This window comes from Eutrigla gurnardus (genome assembly GCF_963514095.1).
Source record: "Eutrigla gurnardus genome assembly, chromosome: 13".
Lineage (NCBI taxonomy): Eukaryota > Metazoa > Chordata > Actinopteri > Perciformes > Triglidae > Eutrigla > Eutrigla gurnardus.
The window spans coordinates 2,185,937-2,204,316 of NC_139936.1; the positions used below are offsets into that span (position 1 = coordinate 2,185,937).

General features: G+C 48.1%; 1 protein-coding gene across 1 annotated transcript; it reads right to left on the reverse strand.

The window, feature by feature from the left end:
• Positions 1-12,826: 12,826 nt before the first annotated feature.
• On the reverse strand, positions 12,827-15,308 carry fzd10 (frizzled class receptor 10). Its single transcript, XM_084025553.1, has one exon. It carries the CDS (start codon positions 15,166-15,168, stop codon positions 13,402-13,404), a length of 1,767 nt encoding a protein of 588 aa, XP_083881679.1. The 5' UTR covers positions 15,169-15,308; the 3' UTR covers positions 12,827-13,401.
• Positions 15,309-18,380: the final 3,072 nt, after the last annotated feature.

Consider the following 18,380-nt stretch of genomic DNA (forward strand, 5'->3'; position numbering starts at 1 on the left):
TAATCCTGAAAAATATCACACACACACACACACACACACACACACACACACACACACACACACACACACACACACACACACACACACACACAGACACACACACACACACACACACACACACACACACACACACACTGGTGAAGATGAAGTCCTGCACAACCACAACACAAACTGTCATCCGGCTCTGCAGGATCACAGGAAGCTTCACTCCTCGCCTCCACGCTAATTATTCCTGCACCCGGCGACGGCGTGGCGACGATGGCGGTGGCAGCGATGGCGACGATGGCGGCGATGGCGGGAGGATTTGGCGGGAAACTGTCGCCCCGCTGCTGCTGCTGCTCGATTATATCTACCTGTGCAGGAAAACACATACAAATATGAAAAAGAGCAACCGACTGTGACACAGGACTGAATTTCTTTGGGGGGTTTTTTCAGCTGCAAAACATCAACCGGTGTTTGTGACAAAAAAAAAAAAGAAAATGTGAGGACAAACTGATACATGTGAAGTTCCTGCTCTCTCTCTCTCTCCCTCTCTCTCTCTCTCTCTCTCTCTCTCTCTCTCGCTATCAAAGGGAGGATGTGAAGTGGGCGAGCGGCGGTTTTGCTAGTGGTCAGATTTAGCACTTTGGCTGCAGATAAAAAGAAAACCTCTTCTTCCCCATGTTTAATTCAGTATGAGCCATGACTAACTGGTGTACTGCAGCGCCGGGGCCTCTGAAGTCCATCGGAAGGCTTTCGCCCCGATTCCCCCTTTTTTTGTGTGCAAAACCAGCAGACAGGAAGTGAACGTGTCACTGTATTCTGGAACGGCAGGTCAACGTGTTATTTTATTTCCAGGCAGAGACTTAAAACCGTTAATCCACCGCATGCTATTAACCGACTTGGCTTCACCGGCGATTACAGCCAGAGAGCTAAATGCTAAAAGCTCCATTGTGTTTCTTTTCGGCGGCCTGAATACGCCGTCGTGTGAAACAGTCCATAAAAAGGTTTTACACCGATGTCGCTCAGGATCTGAGTTATTTGCTGATCCTCCATTGAAGAGCTGCAAAAGTTGCAGCGTCATCACCAGGGCCGACTTAAGCCTTTTGGGGGCCCTAAGCAGGATTTGATTTGGGCCCCCCCTCCCACCACCATCACAAACGACATACCCTGTGATATTTATCTGAGGGGCCCCATTCAGACATCATAACCCATTTTGTATGATTAAGGGGCCCTATTAAGACATATCACCTCCTCAGGGGCCCCATTGAGAGGGGGCCCCTATTAGGAGTAGATCATATAACCATCGCCATTTGACTTATTGAGGTAGTGACTTGGGCTTCAGGGCCCTCTGACCTCTTGCTTCATTTATTTAAAATGTAAAGAAACAAACATCTCCGCACACGATTGGGGGCCAGGGGGGCCCAAAGCAGCAGCTTAGATCTCTTATGCCTCAGGCTGGCCCTGGTCATCACACAGACGTGAAGCAGGAGTGTGTTCCTGAAGAGTGATGCTACTCACAAACATGCTAACTACAGCCTCCTGCTGTGTGTGTGTGTGTGTGTGTGTGTGTGTGCGTGTGTGTGTGTGTGTGTGTGTGTGCGTGTGTGTGTGTGCGTGTGTGTGTGTGTGTGTGTGTGTGTGTGTGTGTGTGTGAACCCTCAACACGCTGTTGTTACATTTCCGTTTGGACCCCGATGCCACACAGACCGGGTCCCCGTTATGAGTCAGTGGAAATGAAATCCCAACCACAAGCTGGTTCTCAGCCAGACTCGGCGAGCTGACTCTCTCTCTCTCTCTCTCTCTCTCTCTCTCGCTCGCCCGCTCCGTTTCTTTTGAGGAGCCTTTGATGTTAGCGGGGGGGCTGCCGCACTCGCACTGATGCTAACGAATGATACTTTAAGCGATTCTTTTTTATCCGGCGAGCTTAATGAAAGATTAATGGGTTTGATATTTCCCCTTGTTTATATTTTATTCAAAGTGTAAGCCGCGGTCCTTGGAACCTGTTAAAAGCTGCTCGCTGGTTACGGATCGGGGGGGGAGTCACATCGTGGTTCCCCTGTTTGGCTCTGAAGCGTTGATTGTCTTGTGAGCGACGTTATCTTCACACGAGAGGCGTTGACCTTGAGATCCAACATCCTCGTGTGATGTGGATCCTGATCCTGACTCTGCTGCAGATCCTGGTCTCCGTCTCACAGCTCAGAGGTTTTGTATTGAGTCCACGCTGCTTATTGAACAGGAAGGTAACGGGTGATTCGATGACATAAAAGGCCGACAATCAGAGGAGACGGGTTTCTTCTCTCAGTTGAGCTGATAACACGTTCTTCCATAACAGCTGATTGTGTTTGTTCACTGTTGATGGGAAATATTCAAAAACATTAGACTTCCTCTTTCTTTGTAGATCCTGAACAGCGCTGGGTGATCCAAACCAAAGACTTCCTCCAAACATGATTTTTAATCAACTCTGATGAAGCACTTTTTACTGCTCTTATTGGATGTTTTCAGAAGAGCTTCACCATTGTGACTCCGATGAGGATTCTGATCTAATCTACAATTAATAAAGGTCCAGTAAAGGACCAGTAAAGGACCCGTAAAGGACCAGTAAAGGTCCAGTAAAGGTCCAGTAAAGAACTAGTAAAGGACCAGTAAAGGACCAGTAAAGGTCCAGTAAAGGACCTGTAAAGGACCAGTAAAGGACCCGTAAAGGACCCGTAAAGGTCCAGTAAAGGACCCGTAAAGGACCAGTAAAGGACCAGTAAAGGACCAGTAAAGGACCCGTAAAGGACCCGTAAAGGACCAGTAACGGACTTGTAAAGGACCAGTAAAGGACCAGTAAAGGTCCAGTAAAGGTCCAGTAAAGGACCCACTACAAGAGCCACAGGAGGAAGTGGACCTTCGGAGGCGGACTGTGAGAGTGTTTGAGTGTGTGGGAGTGAAAGTAAGTGAGAGAAGAGAGTGTGGGGGGGGGGGTAATTTATGCCTACATCCTCTGTCATTACTGCCAGCAGCAGGTTCAGGTTCAGGTTCAGGTGGGGTGAAGGACCGGCAGTAGCTCAAAGTCCTGATCCTGGAGACACGCTTGGAGCTGGCGGGACGATCCTTGTCTGCAGCTGTAGGAGGAAAACGGTGACCCGTATCACTGCCCCGTCCCTAACCAGTCATCTGTCACCATGTGTTACGTTACTATATTACGTTTACATTTAGCTGACACGTTTATCCAAAGTGACTTCCGATAATTGCATTTAGCCGTGAGGTTGAAACCCCAGAACAGTGGGAGTCCTGTAAGTACATCAGCTTCAAATAAGCCTACAAGTACATAGAAGTGAAGGATGTAAGTGCAATTATTATTATTATTTAAATATATATAAACACTCTTCTTAACCAAGATGCAGTGGGAGGAAATCTGTGTTTAGCCTGCGGGCGAAGACCGTCCGGATCTCAGCTCCAGGACTGCCTTGGAGCCGCTCTTCTTTCACTGTATATCTGTATGTGTATATATGTATTTATGTATATATATGTATGGGGATGTCCACACACACCCGGCATTGTCAGCAGACAGAAAGCTCTTCTGTAGCGGCGAAGCAGCACGATAGAAAAGCCAGAGAAAGGAAAGAAAGGGAGAATGTGCCCACATGAGTGTGACATAGTGCAGCTGGACTGATTTGATCACCATGACAACCGGGTGGAAGGGGGGGCGGTGGAGACCGGTGGAGACCCCCCCTGGCTTTTTCGGCCCCCGGGCAACAATGCTGCGAGGCTGGGCTGTCTTAACCCCGGTGACATCGCTGTTGTCGGCGGGTCAAATCCTTGAATATCAATGAACTGACTCGGTGCCCCTTGCAGCGGTTCCTCAAAGGTGTCCGACCCACATGAGGAGGTCTGGCTGTCCTCCCTGACCTCGGCCGACCCGCTTCCAGCCTTTTAACCGCATTCAGACCAGGACGGCTGACTCCACAGGGTTAAACAACACGCATGCATTCCTGCTTCCAGTTTGAAGTCATTTAAAGAGACCAATCCCAACCAGGGGGGCCTTATCTGAAGTACATTTATTGTCACGATTTTTAACCAGTAAAATAGCTACGTTGGGCTGCAGAGGTTGAGAGACGTTAAAGCCTCATGATGCCGCAGAGAATGCATTCAAAGTAAATACTTATAGAATGTTAATGATTAGGATGAGTAACAGTCAGTTAAACATAGGTTCAGAGTGTCAGAGGAGTATGTTGGCCTTCAGGTCACAGAAAACACAAAACAGTCTCGGATTCTGGCCACCAGGGGGCGACTCGTCTCTGGTTGTATAGAAGTCTATGAGAAAATGGTCCTATTTCTCTCTGCTGGCCACCAGGGACGTTACCATGACTACGTTGACTTTTTACATATTATATGATAATATATCACCGCCCCTTCATTTATTTGAATGCTTGCATTAATACTTACTTTTAGCAAGTACATTAGCAAGCTAAACTGTATTAGCAGCATGGCTTGTCTACATGCTACATCTGCTAACACGCTAATGTTGCTAAAGTGCATCACTGGTGTTTACCATTATAAAGCAACTGATTGAGAATGCAGCTTTGTGGTTTCTGCTGTTCTTCTTATTTATGATCATTACGCTGATTATTGCGACACCACTGTGCTGCTCCAAAAAGATAATTACGCTGACATGAACACGTTGCTCGAGCACACATAAGTACGAGCGCAGGCGGGAACCGGAGCAGCATTCCTGCAGCAGCACCACCCACCAGCACCAGCACCACCCGTCACTCCCATCTGCACATGTGTCATGAGTCATGTGATCGCCGCTTTAATGGGGCAGGATGTCGTTCTTCTGGATCTCTCTCTGCTACGCCGGGTCAAAGGGTCGTCCCTCTACTTTACAGCAGAGAGCTTCAACCCGAGGGTCTGGGACCCCTAGTGGGTCCGCACAGTTACTGCAGGGGGTCCCCGACATTATTTGATCCCAAACTTTTTTTCTTCCAAAAATTTAAATATGTCCAAAAATACATGAATACAACACATATAAAGCAAATATGAATCTTCCTGTTTTTTAATATTATGCTGAGAAAATGTGATACAATAGATGAATCTGTTATAATTATGTAATTATTTTAATATCTTAGCATTGTATACATATGTCATTACAAAGTACTGTTATACATGGAACTATAGGCTGCATTACACATTATATGATATATAATAGGGCCTTGGGGGTCCTTGGCCTGAAAACGTTGAAGACCTCTGGTTTACAGTGTTGGTGCAGGTGTTGTTTGTTCCTGCAGGTGTTGTTTGTTCCTGCAGGTGTTGTGTTTGTTCCTGCAGGTGTTGTTCCTGCAGGTGTTGTGTTTGTTCCTGCAGGTGTTGTTCCTGCAGGTGTTGTGTTTGTTCCTGCAGGTGTTGTGTTTGTTCCTGCAGGTGTTGTTCCTGCAGGTGTTGTGTTTGTTCCTGCAGGTGTTGTTCCTGCAGGTGTTGTGTTTGTTCCTGCAGGTGTTGTGTTTGTTCCTGCAGGTGTTGTTCCTGCAGGTGTTGTGTTTGTTCCTGCAGGTGTTGTTCCTGCAGGTGTTGTTCCTGCAGGTGTTGTGTTTGTTCCTGCAGGTGTTGTGTTTGTTCCTGCAGGTGTTGTGTTTGTTCCTGCAGGTGTTGTTCCTGCAGGTGTTGTTCCTGCAGGTGTTGTGTTTGTTCCTGCAGGTGTTGTGTTTGTTCCTGCAGGTGTTGTTCCTGCAGGTGTTATGTTGTTCCTGCAGGTGTTGTTTGTTCCTGCAGGTATTGTGCTTGTTCCTGCAGGTGTTGTTTGTTCCTGCAGGTGTTGTGTTTGTTCCTGCAGGTGTTGTTCCTGCAGGTGTTGTGTTGTTCCTGCAGGTGTTGTTGGTTCCTGCAGGTGTTGTGTTTGTTCCTGCAGGTGTTGTGTTTGTTCCTGCAGGTGTTGTTTGTTCCTGCAGGTGTTATGTTTGTTCCTGCAGGTGTTGTTTGTTCCTGCAGGTGTTGTTTGTTCCTGCAGGTGTTGTTCCTGCAGGTGTTGTTCCTGCAGGTGTTGTGTTTGTTCCTGTATGTGTTGTTCCTGCAGGTGTTGTTTGTTCCTGCAGGTGTTGTTTGTTCCTGCAGGTGTTGTTCCTGCAGGTGTTGTTCCTGCAGGTGTTGTGTTTGTTCCTGTATGTGTTGTTCCTGCAGGTGTTGTGTTTGTTCCTGCAGGTGTTGTTGGTTCCTGCAGGTGTTGTGTTTGTTCCTGCAGGTGTTGTGTTTGTTCCTGCAGGTGTTGTGTTTGTTCCTGCATGTGTTGTTCCTGCAGGTGTTATGTTTGTTCCTGCAGGTGTTGTGTTTGTTCCTGAAGGTGTTGTTTGTTCCTACAGGTGTTGTGTGGTAAATCTGCGGACACATAGTTTGCATGCTTGTGAGGAACAAGCCTTCCACCACAGAGAGCGATGGCATGCCTTTGAGCCGGTGGCCTTCCTTCTACTTAACACTGTTTTTATAAAATTGATATATCCCTGCTACGTAAATTGTCGGCTGTGCACACACACACACACACACACACACACACACACACACACACACACACACACACACACATACACACACACACACACACACACAAACACACACACACGTCTGTTCTCAGAGATGTAAAATCTTTTTGGATTACGAGTGCGTGTTTAATTCAAGTGTTGACAAGTTCACGGATGTAAAGCTGGAGTCTCGCATCAAGAAAGGCTTGGGGAAGTAAATGTCAGTGTGAAGATGAAGAGGAAGCCTGGAAGCCAGTTAGACGTAAACAAAGACGCCAGTGTTCCAGTCATACTGGAAATGGCAGATTGGTCTCTTTTAAGTGGGCCGTTATTTTCCACTCAGGCCAGAAAAAGAGGGGGTCCTGACCCCCGTCTCCATGTGGTGTAGCCATCGCTCCCATTAGCAGTATCAGGACCAGACAATCTGGCCCGCCACCAGCGTCCGGGGGGAACCAGGATTCCTTTTGCCAATGCTGCAGCTTGATTTCTGCAGATGAACATGTGCTCTGGTATCAGATAGACCCGGTCTCAACTGCTCCTCGGTTCTGACCCCAAATTGCTTCCAGTCCCGTCGCTGCGTAAAGCGAGCCTTCTCAGCTTCTGATGCACACATGTTATGTGTTTATGTGCCCATCACCATTAACTTGATGCCCCCCCAATACTTTGCAGGCTGCAATGATTTTTACACGCACGGACGAGAATGTAGACTTTAAAAAAACGTAAGAGACAAACATCATCATCGTGTTACAGCGACGTAAAACAACGAGACGGCGCTCATCAACCAAAGATGGAGGCAAAACATTATTTATGGTATTTTTAAGGTTCATTGGGGAATGAACTGAAAGGTCAAAGGTCACGGTAACCTCAGGGGGGGGAGGGGGGAATATGATTGTTGGCTACAATATGTTAATTAGGACATTGTTATCGATATGCTGCTGATGAGACTCTTTTTGCAGAAATCGATGAAAAGATGAAGTGATGGTGAGGATGAAGGCTTGTGTGTTAGAGGGACGTGACTCGTCTGGTGTCAGCTGGATGGCGAGGTCTTGTCGCCGTGGTGATTCAGCAGCAGCCTCTATAATCTGCCACCTTCCTAATCCACACCGCAGAGAGCTGTGATCATTCTAAAAACACAGCGGCGGATTGGCAGGGAGGGGGGGGCACTCCTTTGATGGTGGACACTCTGAAACAAACGCCCCCGCACACACACACACACACACACACACACACACACACACACACACACACACACCACAGACACACAACCATGTTTATGTCTTGCAAATTCAGACGCAGCGCTTTGCTGCAAAACATATATATATATATATATATATATATATATATATATATATATATATATATATATATATATATATCATTCAAGAAGAGTGAAAATCCCACAAAGCTCATACGTGTTTAAGTGGCGTGCGTCGTGGACGTGTGCTCGCCGTGTCACGCCTGCACCTGTTTGCAACACGTAAGTGGCGTTTTCCAGAGTCGACAAGATTGATGTTGGAGAGAGAGAGAGAGAGAGAGAGCACAACAGGAGACTGTCTACATGTGTGTAGTGTTTGAGTGTGGGAGTCAGTGTACATGGCAGCTACAGAGGCGGAGGGATGATGATGGATCTGGCGGCGGCGGCGGCTCGCGAACGCCGCTGGGAGGAAAATGCCTGCAGTTCAAAGACACTCTCGGCAAACTTAACAAAGAAGGATGGAGGGGGGGGGGGGGGGGGGGGGGGGCATGAAAGGAGGCTACACAATCAGTTGTCACATAAAGTTGGAGGAAACATCACAGCAGGAACCGTCGGACTGATTCTTCATAAACTCCACAGACCACGACTACATATTTAATCAGAATATTAATATGGATCTTGGTGTAAACGCTCAGAAACGGGTGTGTGGATCTGGTCCGGTTCAAGGTCTGGGGGGGCGGCGTCCGACTCTTCAAGTGCAAGTTACCATGCCAGAAACTTTGACCTTGAACGCACCGCTCAATCGAAGAAGTCCTGCCCCCTTCCTTGAGACCGATGTTCAAAGCCCCGCCCCTAGAACGCCAAACAGGAGGTAAGCACTGAGAGGCCAGCCTGACTTCTCTGATTGGACAGGTTTTACAGTCCTGCCACGGCCACAGATGACAGTTTTTAATTTATGTCAGAGCGTTTCATGTATTCATGTCTATCAGTATGTTACGAAGATTGTTTCTGAATAGAATCACCTACTCAACCTTTAAGTTAAGTGTAAAAGGACTCATTATGCAGAAAAATGTCCCTTTGTGTGTTTTATATGATATTAGTTATATTATTTCTTTGGATTATCTGACATATTAACGTGTGTTTTTTTTTAATTGGAGCTTATTTTTCAACAACTTTAAATACAGTGATCTACGTTCTGGTTTTCTTCCAGATAATAGAACAAAAACACAACATCCTGACGTGAGTCCACAAGGAGAGAGGTCTCGAGGAGACCTTCGTGATCCGATCCGGTTTTACAATCTGCACCTGTTCTCCCGTCTCCACGTGTTCCTCCAGTTAACAGTTTGCATAAGAATCTCAACAGGAATGTGTTTCTGCAGAATTATAAGATAGAATATCTGCCAGTTTGTTTTCTTTCCTGGACTCTCACATAGTTTGCCAGCTGTCAGTGTGCATACTTCACATGTGGAACCACCCAAATCTATGCAAAAGAGAGAGTCGGGCTCGGGGGGGTGGTGGTGGTGGGGGGGCACACAAAGAACAATGTCTGAGAAGTAGAAGGAGTTGCCACTCTCTTGTCTGTCTGACGGCGCTTTCAGCCTCGACTCGTCCTCCTGGAGGAAGTACGCCGCCGTCCCGCCTGTAGGGGGGGGGGGGGGGGGGGGGGGGGGGGTCTGTTTGCACAGGTCGCTGTCAGTTAACACTAATCTGCCTGATCTCCACCTCAAAGTCACTCACTTCTACACATGCAAATAAACATTTCAGTCCCCCCTTTTCAGAACCAAAGCCGCTATCAAACACTTGTTTGATCAGCAGAGGGCCTGCAAGGCGCTTCATTATGCATTACCCCCCCCCCCCCCCCCCCCCCCACCAACCCCCGCCTTTGCAGGAAAAAGAGCTCATTGTTGCCAGCTTTTTATGTAATTACTCTCACCTTCAGCGGTGGCTGGGAACAGCTGCCGAGGTGTGTGTGTGTGTGTGTGTGTGTGACTGATTATATACTGTACTCCTACACTGAAGCAGATCCCTCTTCTGCTGTGTAGATGAATCCAGAACATGAAGCTACGACTCCGGGTTCATGTTGATCTTAAGGTATGTTTGCTGAACAGCTTTACTCAGACGAGGACCGAACACTTGTTTTTTACTCTTACTTCATCGGCAATGATATGTTGTGGTTTCTTTCTTTGACAAATGTACTAATTGTAAGTCTCTTTGGACAAAAGCGTCTGCTAAATGCCCTAAATGACCTAAATGTAATGTAAATGTAATGTGGGTGTTTCTGAGGGGATGAAGGTGTTGGTCGTGTTCTCCGGTCTAAAGTTACTCCTGCAGCCGGAAACAAGGCGACACATTAACATGGAGAGCAGCTGTCTAATAAGAGAAGAACCAGTGTGAGTCCTGGAGCACGCATGTTGGAATATCCTCCCTCCCTCCCTCCCTCCCTCCCTCCCTCCCTCCGAGCAGCAGCCAAATTCCTTTGTGTTGTGTGTGTGTGTGTGTGTGTGTGTGTGTGTGTGTGTGTGTGCGTCATGTATGAGTGTCTGACATTGAGAGTCTAATGCTGCTTTCCAACCCGACAGGTCTGAACGGGTAAACAGGTGGTGCTGCAGCAGCTGAGGATGAGGACATGGGGCGTCTCCACCCAAACCAGATCAAAGAGGAGCTGCCATCCGCCCGCCACTCAGCCGGCAGCGGCTTGATTTATGTCACTGCCGCCGCCGCCGTGCACGGCCTCAGCACAAAGCAAACCCACAGAAAAAACACATTGCGTGCGATGATGACGCGGCGTGAAGAAGAAGAGCAGCGATGATGCCCCCCCCCCCCCCCCTCCCTGACCTGGAATCAGCGGAGACGTCGTTTCGACTTAGCGCTCCCAACAACAAAGACACTTAGCATCGGCTCAATTACAGAGTGTGAAAAGCCGGGGAAAAATGTCTGGCATCGCTGGCAAAAAAAAAAAAAAATGGTCAGATTAAATTAAAATCAAGTAGTTATTTAAAAAAAAAGGTTTTGATGTCGTTTCAGGCGATCACAAGCAAGAAAGCTGCTTTTTATGTGTTAACAGAATCGTTAGCTGTCTGCCGCACGGCGGGAAGAATCGAGCAGGCAGGAAGTGGATGAGTGTGGGGTCGGAGATTCATCGGCGCTTTGTCACATGGGTTCCCCCCCCCCCCATCGCTTTGTCATCACAGGGAACGACATTAACAATCAGAGCGACGTTTCATTCCTGCTTTGAGAAGCTGTGATCATGTTTTAAGAGAAGAAGAAGAAGAGTCCGAACACACACACACACACACACACACACACACACACACACTCACACACACACACACACACACACTCACACACACACACACACACACACACACACACACACACACACACACACTCACACACACACTCACACACTCACACACACACACACACACACACACACACACACACACACACTCACACACACACTCACACACTCACACACATACACACACACACACTCACACACACACACACACACTCACACACTCACACACACACACACACACACACACACACACACACACACAAAAAGGAACTTTCTTGTAATACTTTGCCCTTGCTCTGAGCAGAATGTCTTCTCTTTGAAGCGAGGAGACGAGGAGAAGTGAAGCCTGGCTGAAGAAGCCCTGGAGGGGGGGGGGGGGGGGGGGTAACTGGAGGGGGGGGGGGGGGGGGGGGGGTAACTGTCATTTATATTTACAGCCTCTCTCAGACACCTCGGGGGCTGTTATCCAGGTGGCCTCCGTTGGAAGCTTTTCAGAAGCGCTCGCACCTTTTCTTCTTCTTCTTCTTCTTCTTCTTCTTCCCAGCTCGGAGTATCAATAGACGCTGGCTGACTTTGATTCGGCCACATGGAGGTTGTGAGTCATGAGCTTCTCTGACTGTTTAGAACGGGTTGGGTCCACGCTGGAACTTGAATGGCCTCCGGGATATAAAGCATTACTGCACTTCTGAGGCTTTAGTTAAAAAAAAAAAACCCGGAGAGGGACTCTGCTAGCTGAAAAACCTAAAAAAAAAAAAAGGTTTGAAAGAGTCCAAAACGATGAGAAGCAGTAGCGTGACCATGACGTGGCGGTTCTCCTACATGGAGACTGACGAGTCACCGCCGAGACAAATTAGTCGTGACTGGACTTGTGGCTGTCAGAAAGCACGTCACTTTTTAAATTGTTGACGGCAACGGGGATCGTTCATCATCTCAGCACTTTGGAAACAGCTGCTTCAGTGGAAATGTAACGACTCCACATCAGGCCAGATGTGTCTTTAGAAACGCCGCTGATCAGACCACGAGGGAATCCTAATAATAATAATATATATACTGTATATTATTCAATCATCAACAGGCTATAAACTGACATAAACCAGAGTCGGACATTATTTGGATGACATCAGCACTTTCATTTTCATCTGTAAATTACTTTAAAATAATGTTTTTGATCCTGAATGAATACAATATTATTTAATTCTGGTCCGTTGGATAAAAACACATCAGCTACGTTAGCTCGCTAGCTAACCCGTCTAGTAAAACTAAATGATGTTACAAAGTGCAACTTTCTTGGCTTCAAAATGATCTTCTAGCTTGACAAACATCAAATGGAACAATTCAAACAGAATATAAAAGGTGTATTCGTCTGACTAGCGTACATATTTATTCAGAATAAGGCCCGTGGAACAGCGTGAGGGGGCGGGACTTAACCTGCTGTCAGTACTTCCTGTTTGTGTGTTGATGTCAGACATGGATACATCCGTCTGTCTTATGGAAAAGTTGTTTTTTCCATACAGATCTGCACAGTGAACACGTCGGAGCTGAATCAGTTATTAATGCTGGAAAATGTAATATATTTAAATAATTTCTAAATGCCTTTAAACAGCAGTTCTGACATCCACAAATGAAGGTGATTATTTAGATTTAGAATTACTGCTACGAACTGCAGAAAACAGTGAGAGCTGCAACCATAAATAAACAATAAAACGTGAATGCATCCGTATGAGAACGGAGATTCACTCCAACACAGTCATCATGACAGAAACACACAACTCTGACTCCACGCACACATTTTAAAACTAGAACGTTTTATTCATTTTTCTATAAAATCTTAAGTGTTTTGTGTTTTTTTTAGAAATATATACAAACGTTCTTTTGTGCTTTAAAAAACAGCAAACAAACCAAAAATAAAGAAAAATAAAGGGGGGAAAACTTAATAACTTTTCAAAAGAACCCGAGTGCTTTGATTTAATGGATGGATTTTGCGTCCCAGATTACGGGTCGGTGGAGGTCATGAGCAGCAGTTCAAACACATTGATAATAATAATAATATTATTATATATATGTGACTCAGCCTCCTTTCCATCAGTGTTGCTCCTCCCATCGTCTGTAAGTCACTAACAGTACAAATGTCTTTTTGTTGTTTTTAGCCTGGAAGGAAAACATCTATTGCACATTATTCAAGTGACCCCCATGGTACGTCCAAATGGTGCATTCCACTCTTTTCTTGTTGTTTTTGGGGACAAAACCATTATTCTGTCTCTCTAGAGTCCCTCAGTAGGATCAATGAGTCCCGGAGCATCAGATTTGTTTTTCTCACACAAAAGGCAGCTTCTGTCGGCTCACCCATAAAAACAAACATCTTCAACGCCGTTTGCATCAATAAAACCTCTGATTCCAAAGTGAAGGGCTTCTCTGAGGATTGTTGGGGTTCATACGCAGGTGGGCGGCGGCCGCGTGGGCTCGTACTTGGAGCCGGGCCCTTTGAGCGCCGGGTGAGGTTTGATGTACGGCCGGCTGCTGGTGAAGACGCTCGCCGCCTTCCCCCGCGTCCTCTTCTTCCTCAGCTTCCTGCTGAACACGTTCTGCCACGACTGCAGCGTCTTGGAGGTCCAGATCCACATGCCGCTGGTGATGCCCACCACCAGCAGCATGAAGATCTTCACCATGAAGATCTCCACGGCGGGGACGGACGCCTTCATGACGCACTCGTCCTGCTCACCGCCGACGCCGCCGGCCACGCACCTCTGCTCCGCCGCCACCACGCGCCAGTAGTCCATGTTGAGGCGCTCGTAGAAGTAGCAGGCGATGACGCAGGTGGCGGGCACGGTGTAGAGCACGGAGAAGACCCCGATGCGGACCATCAGCTTCTCCAGCTTGTCCGTGTTCTCGCCCTCCGTCTTCATGACCTTACGGATGTGGAAGAGCGCCACGAAGCCCGACAGCAGGAAGGACGTGCCGATGATGAGGTAGCAGCAGAGCGGGATGAGCACGAAGCCCGTCAGCGCCTTCACGTCCATGCTGCCCACGTAGCACACGCCCGTCAACTCGTCGCCCGCCACCTTCCTCATCACCAGGATCATGATGGTCTTCACGGCGGGGATGGCCCACGCCGCCAGGTGGAAGTAGCTGCTGTTGGCCTCGATGGCCTCGTGGCCCCACTTCTTGCCCGCCGCCAGGAACCACGTGAGGGTCAGGATGACCCACCAGAGGGAGCTGGCCATGCCGAAGTAGTACAGGATGAGGAAGACGATGGTGCAGCCGGTGCTCTCCAGGCCCTCCTGGATCACGTACTGGACCCCGTTGTCCCGGTCGCAGGCGATCCGGTCGGCGCCCACAAACAGCCGGATGAGGTAGCCCACCGAGTAGACGCAGTAGGACATGGAGAGGAAGATGATGGGCCTCTCGGGGTACTTGAAGCGCTGCGGGTCGATGAGGAAGGTGAGCACGGTGAAGGCGCTGGAGACGAAGCAGAGGATGGACCAGACGGCGATCCAGACCAGGGAGAACTGCTTGTCCCCCTGGCTCCAGTACACGTCCACCTTGGGGTAGCACTTGGGCGCGCACGACTCGCTCTTCTCCACGAAGTGGAACTTGCCCGGGTTGCTGCAGGTCTGCTTGCTGCCCGGGTCCCCCCTCGGGTGCAGGTCCTGGCCAACCGCCCCCAGGGGCCGCTGGGGCCTGAAGTCCGGGGGCTGCGTGTGGGACACCTTGGGGGGCTCGTCGGAGCCGTTGTTGGGCGCCTCCATGCACAGGTTGTTGGGGTCGTTCTTGGTGGGCAGCCGGGCGCAGTCCAGGGAGTCGGGCCACGGGAAGTTGAACTGCTCCAGGATCGGAGAGCACTTCAGCTTCACCTGCTCGCACATGACGCGGCACGCCGGGATCGGGTTGGACACCTGCTCCGTGCACATGGGCGCGTACAGCGAGCACAGGAAGAACTTGAGGTGGCTGTGGCAGCCGAACTGGATCAGCGTGGCGAACTCCTGCAGCTTGATGGCCGCCTCCTTCTGGTCGTCGTGGCCCATGAGGTTCGGCATGCGCGTCATGTTGTAGCCGATGTCCTTGCACTGCGGGATGTTGATGTGCTGACACCGGCCCTCCCCGGACCAGTCCGGGTCTATGGAGCTGATGGCCGCGGCCCCGCCGCTCCACAGCACCAGCAGCGCGCACACGAGGCTCGGTCTAACAGCTGGACGCATTCTCTGGTCTCGTTTACAGAAAAACAAGTTTCCTCTCGTCGAATCAACTCAAATATTCATACAAACTTACACAACTATCTGCAACACCATCGCCTCCTCGTGTTGGTTTGTCACTTTAATAGGAACATAAATCCCGCAGTGGTCCGCGTGCGTTCAGGTCCATGCTTTGGCGCGTTCACGCGCTCCCGTTCCGCGTCTCGAGCGCCGGAGCGACTCGTTCCGTGTCTGTCCCCGGTCTCCTCGGTCCCTCAGCGGGACCCGAGACGCGCCCCGGTCGGTTCTGATCCCACGAGACACAAGTCCTCGCGCTTCATGTCACTTTTCTCTGCGTGTTCTGTCCTCGCGCAACAACTTGGAGGCAAAAAAACATCCCGGATCAATCAGAAGAAAGTCCTTTTTACGCGCCGCTGCTCACGAGCCTCCACAAATATTAATATCCTCCTCCTCTGATGATGATGATGATCAATAAGTATGATGATACCGTGTCCCGGACCAGGATCGCGCTGCTCCCGTCGGGCGCTGCGTTTCTGTGGCAGCAGCTCCTCGTCTGAGCTGGTCTGAGCCTCCGTCCCGGTCTAACCTGCCAACAGAGATCCGCCTTCAAAGACGAGCTGCTTTGCATAAGAAAGATGACACTGACACGCGGATTATTTCCAAATCGTGCGGAACAGCTTGTTCATTACAGAGAAACTTCCTCACGAAGCGCTGTTTGTGTTCAAACTTCCACAGTTTTATAGGAGAAATACTCAGAATACTCCAAACACGTATCTGCTGATATCTGCCCCCTCCAACCCTTTTACTAATCTGCAGTTAAACATACTTTTCTCAATATGTTTTACTTCACATGTTTGGATCAGTGCATGCTCTGGTTTTTGCATTAAAGGGAAAGTTCACCCAAAAATAAAAAAACATATAATTTTCCCCTTTTTCTTGTTACAACAAGCAACTCACACCAAACAATCTAAATGTGTAAATAGTATCCAGATATAAAATATGTTATGTTGAACTAGAACACGCCTTTAATCATCAGAATCCAGAGGGAACTAATCCCAGATTATGTGGACGCTGTTCTCCACAGACCTTCAGCAGCTCAGTGATGTGGAAGAACAAGTAATGACACCACAACGTAAAACACAGACTGTGTTACCATTAAAACGTACATGCAAAATGAAAACGCACACTCGTATTAACAGCACAATGTTCTTAAAGTTTAAACAAATAAATGACTAATTATTTTTAGATCACATCCCAGATCATAATGTTCAAATCCAATAAGATCATGAGATCCATCCATTAATCAATCTGTAACTATTAGCATCACAGAGCTAGAGAAGGTAATCTTTTGAACGAGCCAATCAAATTCCCCCAACGCTAAGTCCCGCCTCCTCTTTTACAGAAGGTAGATCCCGATGAAATCTGGTTTTAGCTCGACTTTAAGACGTTTACATGTCGTCTGATTTTAACGACTAAACTCTGAACAAGTGAATGTTTAAAATGGTCGAGGGGTCAAAGCGGACCGTTTGATACCGCTGCACCAAAGTGTTCTTCTTCTCCTGTTGGGTTCTTCCCACGTCTCTGACTCACTTTACGAACTCAACGTGTTTCCTAAACCCAACTAAAGGATCTGTTTCTCAGCTTCAACGCTGTCAGACGGAATAAGAAAAGGAACGTCGGACCGTTTCCACGGCGACCCATGAGATCGTATTCTGGTCGGCCTAGAATCCAACATCATGATGATGATCGGAGCCTTCGAGATCACGTAAGCAACGTGAACGAGAGAGATGTTAAAGGTTGGATCCCCGTTTTTAAAGAAGCTCATATTTCTGATATATTTACAAACCAGACGGACATGAAAGCAGAAGACAATGGACACGTCTTCAGAGTGAATAACTCTTCCAATGAAGGAGGCAAACAAACAAGAAGGTTCGATTCCCTCTGACAAAGTGCTGACATTGTTCTATTGTGGAGCTTGTGTTAATCATTGAGATGCTGATACGAGCGATCGCAGCGACTTTCAGGCCTTCTGAGTGAAATCCCAAACTCCAGTACGTCTTCATCTCCTCCATCATAATCCCTCATTCCAATACGACAAGAGAGTCAACATGACAGTAAATAGCTGAGTCACTCTTTGCATCTTTAACGAGCTCCGACTTCAGGTCCGAGTGTTCGTCGGCTGCAGAGAACATCTTCATAAATCATGCTTTAAAAGACATGACTCAACAACATTCATGAATCGCTGATGCTAATAATCATTCCTGGTGATCACACATGGAGGGAGCAGGGCTCCTACAGCTTCTCTAAAGTCAAATTCAAGCACTTTCCAAGCACTTCAAGGTGCATCTCCATGCTTTTCCAGCACCTTCCAGCTGTGGTAAACTCCATCTTTGTATCAATCCAATGGTCAGTATTCAGTCTACTTATGATGTCACTTGTTCATCACATTAAATGAGATGTTATTGTCCTCTAAACAACCAACATGATGTTTGGAGACAGCTTTTTACAGAAGGACCACAAATGAAAGGAAAACTAATTCCACTAACAGATCCACAGAAATATAATCACCAACTATTTTCATCATCTGTTCATCATCAAAAGGCATTTTTCATAAAGAAATGTCAGAAAATGCTGTTTTCAGTCCCTCAAATATGGAGATCTTCTTTCCTCTGTTCTATCATAGATGTCATCACATACAACACACATTTCAAGACCTTTTTTCTACATCCAAGCCGTTTTTCAAGGATTTCCAGCACCCGTATCGACCCTGAGGGAGGTTTTTTGTTTGCATGTTTCTCTGCAGGATGACCACGTCTTCACCCGTCTCACTCCCACATCCTGTCTGTCTCTCTGCCTGGTGGGAGCCCGCCTCCATCCCCACTGTGACCCTGAACAGGAGAAGAAGCCGTTTGGAGGCTGAATGGACGTCAACGCTTTCTCATGAGCCCTTTAAAGCGAGACACTTCCCGTAGAGAGCCGGCCTACATAAGGGGGGAAAGCGGCGGCGGTGGTGGCGCCGAGCGTTGCGGCGCTCCACGAAATAAAGCGAAGTGATGCAGTGACGCCATCTTGGTTGTATAGACCTCGTGGAGGAGCTGAGAGGAGAACGAGGAGGCCTCTCTGACATCCTCCAGACCTCGCTCACACTACGGATTTCCTTTGAAACAAGAAAGTTTGATCCGCCGTCCTCCACGCTGAACACTGATCACAAGTAAACA

Coding starts and splice junctions, on each gene's coding strand:
- fzd10 (XM_084025553.1), bottom strand. CDS start 15,168: ATGCGTCCAGCTGTTAGACCGAGCCTCGTGTGCGCGCTGCTGGTGCTG.